The sequence below is a fragment of the Panulirus ornatus genome, chromosome 28 (genome assembly GCF_036320965.1).
Source record: "Panulirus ornatus isolate Po-2019 chromosome 28, ASM3632096v1, whole genome shotgun sequence".
Taxonomy (NCBI): domain Eukaryota; kingdom Metazoa; phylum Arthropoda; class Malacostraca; order Decapoda; family Palinuridae; genus Panulirus; species Panulirus ornatus.
Genome location: NC_092251.1, coordinates 798,063 through 812,776, shown reverse-complemented (window position 1 = coordinate 812,776; position 14,714 = coordinate 798,063). Strand labels below are relative to the sequence as shown.

Below are 14,714 nucleotides of genomic sequence, written 5' to 3'. Positions count from 1 at the left end.
TGATGTCAATGCTGTGTTTTCTAGTGGCAGGAAGACTGTGAGTATTAGTGGCTTCAGTGTGAGCATGGAGGGAGCTTTTCATTCATGTGAAAGTTAGTGGATAGTTATGAAGTATCTTGGGTGAAAAGGGGTTACTACTGTTGTAGAGAACTGGGTGCCAAGCATGCTAAGGTGTAATTGCACTGGAAGTATTTTTTGTTGTAGCTGGGCAGATACTAACTGCTTGTGGTTGTTAAGCAACCAGAGATTGTTCTATTCTATCATGTATTCTTTGTAGTTGTTTGCTTCTGAAAGGGTGGGTGACCAGACAGATGGGACAGTTTAAGAGTGAAGCCAATGCACTGTTTGTAGAGGATTCTGAGGGATTCTTGCCTGTCTGAATATAATGCTGGTGAGTATTCTTAAAGGATTTAATTTGTTTATGGCTTCCATGCTAATTATGTGATATGGGGTAAGAATATCATGTGTGTGTCATATGTGATACCTAATGTGCCTGTGCTTTGTTGAAGGGGAAAGAATGATCATTCAAGATAATGTGAGGGTGCAGATTAGAGTCATGTCTGACAGGGGTTATGAGGGTGATGGAGGATTTCTATGGGGACACAAACTTTCCATGTTTAACAATCAAGCGTCCCAATTGTGTGATGTAGTGCTACACATTTACTGCTACCTGTGTAGTGCTGGATAACTGTGAGGTTATCTACATATGAGAGAACATTCACTCTAGTTAACAGGGGAAGAGGGAAGTCACGTAGGAGGAGACTGTAGATGGACAGAAAAGGAACAACCTAAAGGATTCCATTACAGAGGGTGGTAGTTTTCCAAATACAGCCTTTGTGGATGATCTTGGCTTTATAGCTGGCTTTGAAGCAGGGCAACTATTTCTTGTAATTTCTGTAGAGGGTAGTGTCAAGTACATTTCAATTGAGGGTATAACAAGAAATTGTGTTGAAGATGTATTCATATCTATTATCACTAGAACTGTGCAGGAAGGGGGAATGTAGTTGGTTAAAACTATCCAGGCTGTGCTGTAGTGAGATTCATATGTGGTGTGGTAGTGTAGTATTTATGACAAATGCCCTTCTAAGAGGGTTAGAGTGGGATATTTAGGGATGTTTCGGTTGATTCTCTTGATAGCTAATTTTCAAGAAGTTTGGAAAGTGATAGTAGGTATCATGTAGTTCTATTTCTATGGATGAAATTTTAAGTGTTGAAATTGTTTGACCTGTTTCTTGTGCTGAGTGGTGTCAGCTAATAGAAAGCTGTTATACATTTTGCCTAAAGGAGGGAGGTTACATGTGGGTATGTCTGGTTTCCAAGACAAGGGCAAATGTATGTTGTGTTCCTGGGGTAAGATGAGTAATTCTGTGTTTCTCATGCATTGATGTTTAGCTGGACAACGTTCATTGTATGACTGGGGTTCTGAGGGTTGCAGCATTTGTGTATTTTGTTCCATTTGTGTTAGACAACCCTGTATCTAAACATACATCTTTTTTTTTTTTTTCTTGCTTTGTCGCTGTCTCCCGCGTTTGCGAGGTAGCGCAAGGAAACAGACGAAAGAAATGGCCCAACCCACTCCCATACACATGTATATACATACATCCACACACGCAAATATACATACCTACACAGCTTTCCATGGTTTACCCCAGACGCTTCACATGCCCTGATTCAATCCACTGACATCTATGATATATAAATACCTTATTCAACTTAATATACTTTACATGATTACAGCTCCTTGAATAAAATCCAATCAGTATTGCTGTGGACTTTGAAAGATGATTTGATTCCATATGATGGTAATCCTACAACATCATGGTTTTAGTTCTTGATTATGGCAGTATTAGTCCTTGAAAATGATTACATTTGCCTTATGTATTAAGTACATGATCTTAAAATTTTGATGTAATCTTAAGAATCAACATTAACATTCTAATAACTGCCTTAAAACAATAATGACAGATAATAACTTTTCTGTAAACAAATATGTATCAAAGGTAGTTCTAATCAGGGATTAATAAAAGCATATCAATTAAAAAATCGAATTTTGGTCAAAATGCCCACATAATGATGCTACTAATGCTTTACCATAAGCAAAACAATTGTGGCTATGCTTTGTTGAGAAGGGATGATCCATCATTCAAGAGGAAAGGGTAATAAAGGGGGGAAAAAAGGGCAAAAGACCTAATATGGCATGTAGTGTCTAAAATGCAGTACAATATCTGACTGAATTAAGAAGCAAAAAGCAGAAAGATGTAGAAATTATGAAACGGGAAGAAATGTAAAGATCACTTTAGAACAAGGTGTTGAAGCTAGATGATTTAAATCAAGACATGCAAAGAAACTTATCAATTAAACAATATAGTTGGATAATCACTTCTTTTTTAAATTCAACTGCTTCTTTTGCCTTATTGAGGTAAAATCAGGAGCAAATGAACAATGGCCCCATTTGCACATATCTACTATCTAGCTGACAATTATAACATACTGAAATGAGCCTACAGTAAACAGTCAAGCCCTACAGACCATTCCACAGTTTATTGTGACCACCACATATACCTTGGCTCAGTCAAGCAACAGCACTTAGCCCCCATAAACCACATTATAACCCATGCATGCCATCACCCTGCTGAATGTTCAAAACCTAATACCCCAAAGCTTCCTTCACTTCATCCTTTCATCTCCTTGGTTTCCATTCCCCTTTCCTTCCTCCACTTCTGACAATTTGATCCTGTTTGTCAGTCTACCTTCACTAATTATTTCCATATATTTCATTTATCATACTTAGTCGCTGTCTCCTATGTTAGCGAGGTAGTGCAAGGAAACAGATGAAAGAATGGCCCAACCCACCCACATACACATGCATATACATAAATGCCCACACATGCACATATTTCCATATGTCCAAATAATTTCTGCAAACCCAGTAAGCTCTATCAAATGAGCTATGCTTATTATTATTACCATACCTCTCATACATTGTCTTTCCTTACACAATCAACCAGCCTCACATCATAATCATAAAAAAAAGACAAAGGAAAGAGCAAGAAAGAAAATATCCCACTACAAGTACAGACAGACTAGGTATATCAAGCACCATAAGAGTAAAGCAAGAATGTACAATGAATGAGAGAAAGAAAAATGGTGCAAATCTATAAGATAATGGATGCTAATCAGCGGTGGTGTGAAGAAAAAAATGGGTGTCAATTTGTAGATTAAATTAACCAAAGGTTCTGTTGAAAAATTTTGTTAAAAATCCTTGCTTTCTCTTTGGCAAAGTTGGCAAAGAAAATGAGGACATTAAGAACTCTTACATTCCATTGTTACGCAAAGTTGATCCATTCTCTTTACATTTCTTATTGGTTTCCTTTCACGTAAGAGAATGAAGCAAAAACGAACAAAATGAGATAAGATACTGCCACAGGCACCAAATTGAGTGACGCTGAAACTACATGCAAGCCTCTCGTAGTCATTAGGCAAGTTAAAAAAAGAACTGAAATTTAAAGGTTGCAAAGCAGAAAGCTAAAAAGATATTGTAACCATAGTTGGAATCAGTACTAGTTTGCTAAATGGTTGAAAACAAAAAAGAGAAAAAGAAGAGACAAAAAGGGAAGAAGTTTTTTGCTTTTCTAATAAGGGAAAACCTAAATTTTCAGGAACTTCGTGTGAGTCCGTCTAAAACATATAAAAACTGGTGTTAGGAAGATTGTCTAATTGTTTTGATAGCTTACAGTTCTCCAAAAGAGATCTGACAGTCATTAATAAGAAAAAGATGGTGGGGGATGAGGGGAGACCCAAGTTCTAATAATGGTGCATCTTAACACACGAAAATCTTCTGAGAACTCTTGGCTGCCCATAGGGAACGGAACAGAACTGTGAAAATACAAATTCTTGGATTGCATTTACGAAACCTTCTTATATTAACATATCAATGAGCATACAAGACTCTGAGGGACTGATATGCCATCTATAAAGTTCATGATCTCATTTCTATATAAAGTAAAGCAGTCAGAAATAAGAAAACATCAGATGCGATATACTAGTTGCAAAAATGATCAAATGAAGCTTAAATTTGGTTAAGATGAATAAGAAGTGATAATCATCAAACTAAAGAAGAAACTATACCTAAAGAAAAAAATACAGGTACACCACCGATTTTCCAGCACTCCTGGTTCCAAAGCCTTGCCGAATTAACTGTTTCGCCAGACCAACCATGGTCACATTATAATTCATCAACACACCTCTAACCCACTAATCATACATCTCCCATGTGTCTAAATTATACCATGGACTGCTAGAAATTTAAATTAAACAAATATTAAATGTAAATCAAATAAATAATAAAATCATTATACACCTGCTCAGGACTGAGGAGCTTGTCAGCTATGAGTTTCGCAAATTCATCCACATACTCGGCAGCTCCTTCATGGTTTGCAGACTGCTTTTCTCCGCACACTTTATTCATGGAAATTCCATGACGCTTCTTGAATCTTTGAATCCATCCTTCATTATAGTCACGCTCATGTAATTTAAGTTCTTCATGGAACAACTTAGCCTGGACCATTGCCATGCTACCTGGCAAGTCCACTCCATCACTCCAACGCTGTCGAAACCATTCCATCATCACTTGATCATGCTCAGTACTCTTACCATCTTTCATAGTTTGAATTTCAATATTTTCTCCCTGTGCTTCTTTATATCACAAACAGTTAAACCAATACTGTAGATGTCACACAGCTTACGCACTGAAACACTACGGTCCATCTTTTTTAAAGTTCTACTTTATCTTGGATCGATATGGACTGGTGTTTGACATCACGACTGACACTCATATGTCTTAGAAGCCATAGCTATGGTTAAACTTAAGCAAAATAAGCTAAGAATCTCACAGAATTGAGGTATCACCACCAACAAGTGCAGTGTAAAGAATGTAAATAAGCACAAACCTACACACAACACCATCTGTGGCCGCCCAGTAAACTAATCTGGTGGCCGAGGTAATTTCAAGTTCCCTAACATAATTTTGTCCAGACTAAAGGAGGCGCCGAACCATCAGTTATCAGAAAATCAGTGGTGTACCTGTAAAGATGGTTATTTAACAGCTAAATAATTTCTTTAGGAGCCCACTAGGATATGAAATCTTACAATCAGAACTTGGGGCAGAGTTACAGTAACATTCAGTTAAATCTACTATGATGGTGTTACAAAATAGGTACTAATGGCAGGAAACAAAGAGAAATTGTCAAAACAGAGGTATGTAGTTCAATGGATGATATCAAAAAGAAAAAAAAACGAACATTTAAAACAGGTGTTGAAGTAAAAAATGTGTGGCACATTCCATTAATTTAATGTCAGTTAAGCAGAGCAGATACAACTAATCTTAAATCCATGCTACATAAGTTTCAATATATGCTTCATCTTTAAACAGATATATCTATATGTTCCAAGTATCCCATCTTATGACAACAAAGGCCCTGTACTGCAGACTATGTCATTAACAACAACACTATGACTCACTCTGAAGAATTCAGCATTTGTCAACATAACTTTATACTGGAGGAGCCTCAAGCAAATACATGCAAGAATATGGTCTATCCCTATCACAAAATACCCAAAACCAAAATATCATATCCATTCCACAAAACTGACCCAAAAAGGGGCACTGGAATCCACTGCACCAAATCATCCCACAAATTCACCATAGGGGAGAAAGAATACTTCCCACGTATTCCCTGCGTGTCATAGAAGGCGACTAAAAAGGAAGGGAGCGGGGGGCTGGAAATCCTCCCCTCTCGTCTTTTTTTTTTTTTTTTTTAATTTTCCAAAAGAAGGAACAGAGAAGAGGGCCAGGTGAGGATATTCCCTCAAAGGCCCAGTCCTCTGTTCTTAACGCTACCTCGCTATCACGGGAAATAGCGAATAGTATGAAAAAAAAAAAAAAAAACAACTGTTTGTCAAACCTATCATAAGAAGCAAACTCTCCTTCTCCTCCCTGTGTTTCACCTCTTTCCCTATTCTCTGTCATTCAGGTCCTCACCATCCATCACTGAAACCTGATTGGTGATATGAGGATCCAGCAATTCTCAACTTAAATCTTATTAGTCTGGAACTGTCAAGTCTGGTATAATATTGTACATAAAATTCTAAAATTTAATCCTCTCTGCAAATTCTAATAGCTCGTGCCATCGAAATTTTTCATCAAAATTTTCACCCTAACTCCAAATTCTTAAGTACAAAATTTTTTTCTTTCTTGAATCCCATTTATATAAACTTCATAATACTCTTCATCTTCCATAATGCAAACTGAAATTGGTATGAGAAACTTGATACAAGAGAATTAAAGGTAACAAAAGAAATGTCTCCATGGTTGTTTAATTTGTTTATGGATGGGGTTGTTAGGGAGGTGAATGCAAGAGTTTTGGAAAGAGGGGCAAGTATGAAGTCTGTTGTGAATGAGAGAGCTTGGGAAGTGAGTCAGTTGTTGTTCGCTGATGATACAGCGCTGGTGGCTGATTCATGTGAGAAACTGCAGAAGCTGGTGACTGAGTTTGGTAAAGTGTGTGAAAGAAGAAAGTTAAGAGTAAATGTGAATAAGAGCAAGGTTATTAGGTACAGTAGGGTTGAGGGTCAAGTCAATTGGGAGGTAAGTTTGAATGGAGAAAAACTGGAGGAAGTAAAGTGTTTTAGATATCTGGGAGTGGATCTGGCAGCGGATGGTACCATGGAAGCGGAAGTGAATCATAGGGTGGGGGAGGGGGCGAAAATCCTGGGAGCCTTGAAGAATGTGTGGAAGTCGAGAACATTATCTCCGAAAGCAAAAATGGCTATGTTTGAAGGAATCGTGGTTCCAATAATGTTGTATGGTTGCGAGGCGTGGGCTATGGATAGAGTTGTGCGCAGGAGGGTGGATGTGCTGGAAATGAGATGTTTGAGGACAATGTGTGGTGTGAGGTGGTTTGATCGAGTAAGTAATGTAAGGGTAAGAGAGATGTGTGGAAATAAAAAGAGCGTGGTTGAGAGAGCAGAAGAGGGTGTTTTGAAATGGCTTGGGCACATGGAGAGAATGAGTGAGGAAAGATTGACCAAGAGGATATATGTGTCGGAGGTGGAGGGAACGAGGAGAAGTGGGAGACCAAATTGGAGGTGGAAAGATGGAGTGAAAAAGATTTTGAGTGATCAGGGCCTGAACATGCAGGAGGGTGAAAGGCGGGCAAGGAATAGAGTAAATTGGATCGATGTGGTATACTGGGGTTGACGTGCTGTCAGTGGATTGAATCAGGGCATGTGAAGCGTCTGGGGTAAACCATGGAAAGTAGTGAGGGGCCTGGATATGGAAAGGGAGCTGTGGTTTCAGGCATTATTGCATGACAGCTAGAGACTGAGTGTGAACGAATGGGGCCTTTGTTGTCTTTTCCTAGCGCTACCTCGCACACATGAGGGGGGAGGGGGATGGTATTCCATGTGTGGCGAGGTGGCGATGGAAATGAATAAAGGCAGACAGTGTGAATTGTGTGCATGGGTATATATGTATGTGTCTGTGTGTGTATATATATGTGTACATTGAGATGTATAGGTATGTATTTTTTGCGTGTGTGGACGTGTATGTATAAAAATATGTATGGGGGTGGGTTGGGCCATTTATTTCGTCTGTTTCCTTGCGCTACCTCGCAAACGCGGGAGACAGCGACAAAGCAAAATATAATAAAAATAAAAAAAAGAAATATTCATTCATTTATATTTATTTATTTTGCTTTGTCGCTGTCTCCCGCGTTATCGAGGCAGCGCAAGGAAACAGACGAAAGAATGGCCCAACCCACCCACATACACATGTATCTACATACACGTCCACACATGCAAATATACATACCTATACATCTCAATGTATACATATATATACACACACAGACATATACATATATACACATGTACATAATTCATACTGTCTGCCTTTATTCATTCCCATCGCCACCTCGCCACACATGGAATAACAACCCCCTCCCCCCTCATGTGTGCGAGGTAGCACTAGGAAAGACAACAAAGGCCACATTCGTTCACACTCAGTCTCTAGCTGTCATGTAATAATGCACCGAAAACCACAGCTCCCTTTCCACATCCAGGCCCCACAGAACTTTCCATGGTTTACCCCAGACGCTTCACATGCCCTGGTTCAATCCACTGACAACATGTCGACCCCGGTATACCACATCATTCCAATTCACTCTATTCCTTGCACGCCTTTAACCCTCTTGCATGTTCAGGCCCCGATAGCTCAAAATCTTTTTCACTCCATCTTTCCACCTCCAATTTGGTCTCCCACTTCTCCTCGTTCCCTCAACCTCTGACACATATATCTTCTTGGTCAATCTTTCCTCACTCATTCTCTCCATGTGACCAAACCATTTCAATACACCCTCTTCTGCACTCTCAACCACACTCTTTTTGTTACCACACATCTCTCTTACCCTATTATTACTTACTTGATCAAACCATCTTACACCACATATTGTCCTCGAACATCTCATTTCCAGCACATCCACCCTCCTTCGCACAACTCTATCCATAGCCCACGCCTTGCAACCATACAACATTATTGGAACCAGTATTCCTTCAAACATACCCATTTTTGCTTTCTGAGATAATGTTCTCGACTTCCAAACATTCTTCAACACTCCCAGAATTTTCGCCTCCTCCCCCACCCTATGATTCACTTCCGCTTCCATGGTTCCATCCACTGCCAAATCCACTCCCAGATATCTAAAACACTTCACTTCCTCCAGTTTTTCTCCATTCAAACTTACCTCCCTATTGACTTGACCCTCAACCCTACTGTACCTAATAACCTTGCTCTTATTCACATTTACTCTCAACTTTCTTCTTTCACACACTTTACCAAACTCAGTCATCAGCTTCCGCAGTTTCTCACGTGAATCATCCACCAGCGCTGTACCATCAGCGAACAACAACTGACTCACTTCCCACGCTCTCTCATCCACAACAGACTGCATACTTGCCCCTCTTCCCAAAACTCTTGCATTCACCTCCCTAATAACCCCATCTATAAACAAATTAAACAACCATGGAGACATCACACACCCCTGCCGCAAACCTACATTTACTGAGAACCAATTGCTTTCCTCTCTTCCTACACGTACACATGCCTTACATCCTCGATAAAAACTTTTCACTGCTTCTAACAACTTGCCTCCCACACCATATATTCTTAATACCTTCCACAGAGCATCTCTATCAACTCTATCATATACCTTCTCCAGATCCATAAATGCTACATACAAATCCATTTGCTTTTCTTAGTATTTCTCACATACATTCTTCAAAGCAAACACCTGATCCACACATCCTCTACCACTTCTGAAACCACACTGCTCTTCCCCAATCTAATCCTCTGTACATGCCTTCACTCTCTCAATCAATACCCTCCCATATAATTTACCAGGAATACTCAACAGACTTATACCTCTGTAATTTGAGCACTCACTCTTATCCACTTTGCCTTTGTACAATGGCAATATGCAAGCATTCCGCCAATCCTCAGGCACCTCACCATGAATCATACATACACTAAATAACCTTACCAACCAGTCAACAATAGTCACCCCCTTTTTTAATAAATTCCACTTGATGAAATTCATAATGAGAGAAGTGACCTTAACAATGGAAGCTTTACTCAGCGTGAAATCCTGCTTAGATTTCTAAATTCTATGTAGGCAGGGAGGCTAATCGTAAATAAAGTTAAACATGTTTCCCGACATTCAGATATGCCTGATTAGGGCATAAAAATCTGTACAGCATCGATGTACTTCACTCTATACTTTTGCAGTCATAACTTTCTGACCATGCACGGAGTGCACAGTGTTCATAAAGAGTACTTAAGAACCATTAAGCAAATACTCTGTAGTTATGCATTAATGTAAGAGTTACCTAGTTGAGGATTTTTGCGAGAATGTGCCTTCTTCTCTAGTTCAATTGATCCATCAGCTACAGTTTTGTACAGGAATGCCTTCTCCTGAAATAAAATAGGTGTTTTACTTTGTGATGCAACAGTGACATATCAAGTAAGGGAAACTATTCAAATCAAATATAAATGAGATTCTACAAGCTTAAGAGGCCTTAACCAGCTCATCTCTTAAAGATTACCATAAAAATATTGGAGAATTTGAAATTCTTAACTTCATATCATTCTGCAAGGCATTGACACAACATGCAGTCAGTTCAGCTGAAAATTGACACAACTTGCAGTCAGTTCAGCTGAAAACAAAGAAAATAAAATAATTTACTTTAAGGATGATGCACTTTGCAACAGCTACTCTCCCTGACATTGTAAGCCAGTGTATAAATCTTTACATTTGCTCATAGTTTCCTGCATTCCTGAGGTAGCACCAGGAACATGTCATGTGTAATGCATCAAAACTATGGTCCCCTATCCACAATCAGGCCCACAGCTCTTATATGCCCTTGTTCAGTCCAGTGACAATACTTCGATCCCTCTATTCCACATCATTCTAATTTTCTCTGTCCCGTGCACACCTTTCACCCTCCTGCATGTACAGGCTCTGAGTGCTAAAAATCTTTTTCACTCCATCCTCTCAACTCCAATTTGGTCTCCCACTTCTCCTTGTCTCCTCCAATCCTCACTCATTCTCTCCATATGTTCAAACCATTTCACCACACTCTCTTCAGCTTTCTAAACCATACTCTATTTATCACCGCACTTCTCTCTTATCCTATTACTACTTCCTAGATCAACCTCCCTCACATCACTTACTGTTCTCGAAAAATCCATCTCCAACATATACATTCTCCTCCATAAACTGCATTTACAGCCAATGCCTTGCATCCATACAGGATCACTGGGACTACTATACATTTAAACATACCCACTTTCATACTCCCAGATAGTGACCTCTCTTTCCACACATTCCCAATGTTTCCAGATCCTTTGCCCCCTTACCCACCCTATGACTCACCTCTATTTCCGTGGTTTCATATACTGCCATGTCCACTCCCAGTATCTAAAGCAGATTTGAAACAATCCAATTCATCCAAGTTTCCTCTATTCAAACTCAATCCCCAACCAACATGTCCCTCTGCATCCTAAACCTAATAACCTTGCATGCTAAACTTAATTTTCTCCTGTCACACACCCTCTCAACCTCAGACACCAACTTATGCAGTTTCCTACTTGAACCTGCCACCAGGGCCTTGTCATCAGAAAACAACTGAATTCACTTCTTTAGCCCCTTCATCTCTACAAACTGTGTACCTGCCCCTCTTTCCAAGACTTACATTTATCTTCCTTTAACATGCCATCCATTAACTAATATAACAGCCTGGTGACATTGCTCATCCCAGCCACAGATTAACCTTCACATGGAACCACACACCCTCCTGTCCACCCACCTGTGCACACACCTTACTCTCTTCAAATAAAATACTTACTGCTTGTAACAGATTTCATCCTACATTATATATTCATACCATGTTCCACAAAGCACCTCTAGCAATCCTATCATATGCTGCCTCCAGAACCAAAAATGCCTCATACAAATTATTTCTCTAAATATTATTCACACACATCCACATCCTCCACTCCTAAAACTACACTGTTTGTCCCCAATCTAATGATGTGCATGTCACAACCCTCTTAATCACCACTCATACAACTTCACAGGGACACTTAACAAACTCATACCTCTGTATTTGAACACAAATGTTTCCCTTTGCCTGTATACAATGGTACTATACATGCATTCTGTGAATCCTAAAGCAACTCACCATGATCCATACAAATAATGAAAATCCTAAGAAACCACTCAACAACACAGCAGCCCCTTCTTAAGAAATTCAACTGTAATAACATCCACTTCAGCCACTTTGCCACATTTCATATTATGAAAGGCTTTTGCCTCCTCTTTTCACTAGCCAGCCCACTTGCCATGGGTCTCTCACTCTGCATACTTCCCCCTTCCAAACATCCTAAATCTGACACCCTATCATCTAAAGCATTCAACAATCCTTCAAAATACTCGCTTCACCTCCTCTTCGCCTCATCAGTACTTGTTACCATTCCTTATTTGCCCCTGTATCTCTGGTGCCTGTTCCTTCTGGGAACTTCCATTAAGGTGACAATGGTAAAAGTCTCCACTATCCCTGTCTTTACATGCATCCCTCACATATACCATTCCAAGCATTCTTCCCCTATTCCTAGCACTTTTCCCTAAATATCTCCCATTCCTCACCTGCTCCCATAACTTCATTTACTCTCAACTTTTGCCATTCTAAATTCAATCTCTCCTTGTACTTCTTCACATAGATCTCTTTTCCAAGCTCTTTAATTTGTAGCACCCTTTTGTCATTCCTATGATTTCCTCACTTCCAAAAACCTCATCAATCTTCACCCTTACTTCCACTAGAGAATGATCAGACTCTTCCAGCTGCCCTTAACTGTATATTCAAATCCATGAGTCTCTCTTTTGCTCACCCATCAATCAATATGTAATCTAATAATGAGAGTTGACCATCTTTCCTTCATACCCATGCATATTTTCAAACTAGGTAATCCCAATCACCCATCCTTTTTCTGGGCACAGTTCCATAAGCTGTCCACCATTCTTATTCACAATACTGGGTACCCCATAACCCCCATGATACCCTCAATTGTCACATGACTCACTTTCACCTTTAGACCATGCATCAATAATATCCAATCTCTTGCATCAAAACTGCTGATAAAAATCGCTTAGCAGCTCCTAAAACACTCACCTCTGGGGGTTTTTACATCAAGCAACTGCCTTTTGTATAATGAAGCCAATGACACTTTGGCAACCCTCCCTACCCTTATTCAAACTGTTTCTAAAGGGATGCAACTGCAGAATGTTACCAGTTAGCCATGGCAATCATTTAGACAAATAAATGATGAAGATTTGACAACAAAATACTTTAACACAACTCACTTTGTGCTTGTTCTGACCATGTGCATGTTCCTCCAGGAGGGGATTTGGAGGTAAAGGCACATCACTATCAGCAGGAAGGTTAACAGTGACTGAAGGAAAAAATTCACCCCCACAGCCTCCACTTTCTGATCCTTTGTCTCGGTTCGTGTAATACATTAAGTATAGATTACACATCTCATCATCTGCTGTGCTACCTGCATAAAGAAAAAGAAGTGGATAAGCACTATATAATATGCAAATTATATTCAAATGTCATAATGTTTACTCTAAAACTTATGCAGGATTAATCTTACTCCTATTCATAATAAAAGGAAGTCAAATTTGCTAAGAAAAATGAAAAATATGAGATGAGGAAGTTAAATTGCCAGTGAATGGAAGAAGGTAGGTGTATGAACTGTATCTGCAGGGAAGGAGAGTGATTGGGAGGAAGTACAAACATATGTAGCAGAAGGTTAATAGGGTCTGAGTCCTGATATAAAGGCAAAATTGGCGAGTTTTGATGAACTTCAGAGAGAATATGAAAATGTTTTGGAAGGATAATACTTTTTTCTAGAGGAACAAAAGAAGAAATAAGGCAATAGTGGAAAGAATAGATGGGGATGTGATAACTGGCACAGAAGAGGTGAAAAAAGCAAGTGATTAATGTGTTAGATGACTGAGTGGTGCATATGGTGTGTTTAGGACAAGGTGGCATGCAGAATAAGATAGTCATGGAGAATGTAAGGAGAAAAGAAAGGCCAACCTTGTGTAACATGAAGTGCAGCAAAATAGCAGCAATGTATGAGGCTGCAGATGAGTTTCTCAAGACAGGGGTAAACAGTAATGTTGACTGGTTAGTCAGGCTTTTGAAAATTTGTACGGTCCAAGGTGAGGTGCCTAAGGACTGGCACTATACATGTATAGTGCCTGTAAAAATATTAACTTCTAAAATTAGATTCTAATTAGTATGGATCTTATTTCTAAAATATAGATTTTCAAAAGCTTCTCAAAAAAAAATGAATATCAAAATACATCTAGGAAAGAGAGAATACCTATCACTGTGTGCCTGCTGCGGGTGGTTGAGTTCCAGGTGCAACGTGCATGCAGTATTTCAGTGGTCTTAACATGATATATTTGAGACATTGGGTAGAATGCTTGTGGCCATTGTGGGTTACCCTTGGCTATCTCTGTATATGCTTTTGTCTGGAAAACAAAACAAGTTGAAAAAATCTAGAAACTAAATATTGCTCACAACTTAGCATACAGTGCATAAAAAGTATCTGCAGTTATCATATAAAGTATAAAAATCACCAATCTCTCCAAATAAAAAGCACTCATACCACTGGGTCAAACAAGTACCATGAAATGACTAAGCCCAGAATGTGTGCAAGAACATGACAAGCAGACATATAAATCATATGAGAAAATATATATATATATATTCAGAAAAATCATCAATCTTTCTAAATAAAAAATACACCCCTACCACTGGGTCAAACATGTATCCTGAGATGACCAAGCCCAGAATGTGTGCATGAACACGATAAGCAAACAGGTAAATGTCTTCTGGTTCCCCACTTTCTCCAATAATGCAGTTCATATCTGCATGTGTTTCTGAAAAGAAGAAATGCTTCCTTAATATTTAAAAGCCTTAAATAATCCACTCTAAAGACATTGTAATAAATATCAAAAAAACAGATTCTTGTTTCAATTTAAAACATTATTAATGGATTCCTACAGCCATCACTACACTTCAGAAAA

At 39.0% G+C, this 14,714-nt stretch overlaps 1 protein-coding gene across 8 annotated transcripts in view; it reads right to left on the bottom strand.

Annotated features, from left to right (window-relative positions):
• Window positions 1-14,714, bottom strand: part of LOC139757752 (peptidylglycine alpha-amidating monooxygenase-like) — a 151,173-nt gene that overhangs the window by 69,846 nt on the left and 66,613 nt on the right. For all 8 annotated transcript variants that reach the window (XM_071678512.1, XM_071678513.1, XM_071678517.1 and 5 more), the window contains exons 6-9: window positions 14,440-14,567; window positions 14,006-14,156; window positions 12,975-13,168; window positions 9,943-10,027 (exon numbers count right to left, since the gene is read on the bottom strand). In XM_071678512.1, coding sequence (XP_071534613.1) covers window positions 9,943-10,027; window positions 12,975-13,168; window positions 14,006-14,156; window positions 14,440-14,567 — 558 coding nt within the window. The remainder of the gene's footprint in view (window positions 1-9,942; window positions 10,028-12,974; window positions 13,169-14,005; window positions 14,157-14,439; window positions 14,568-14,714) is intronic.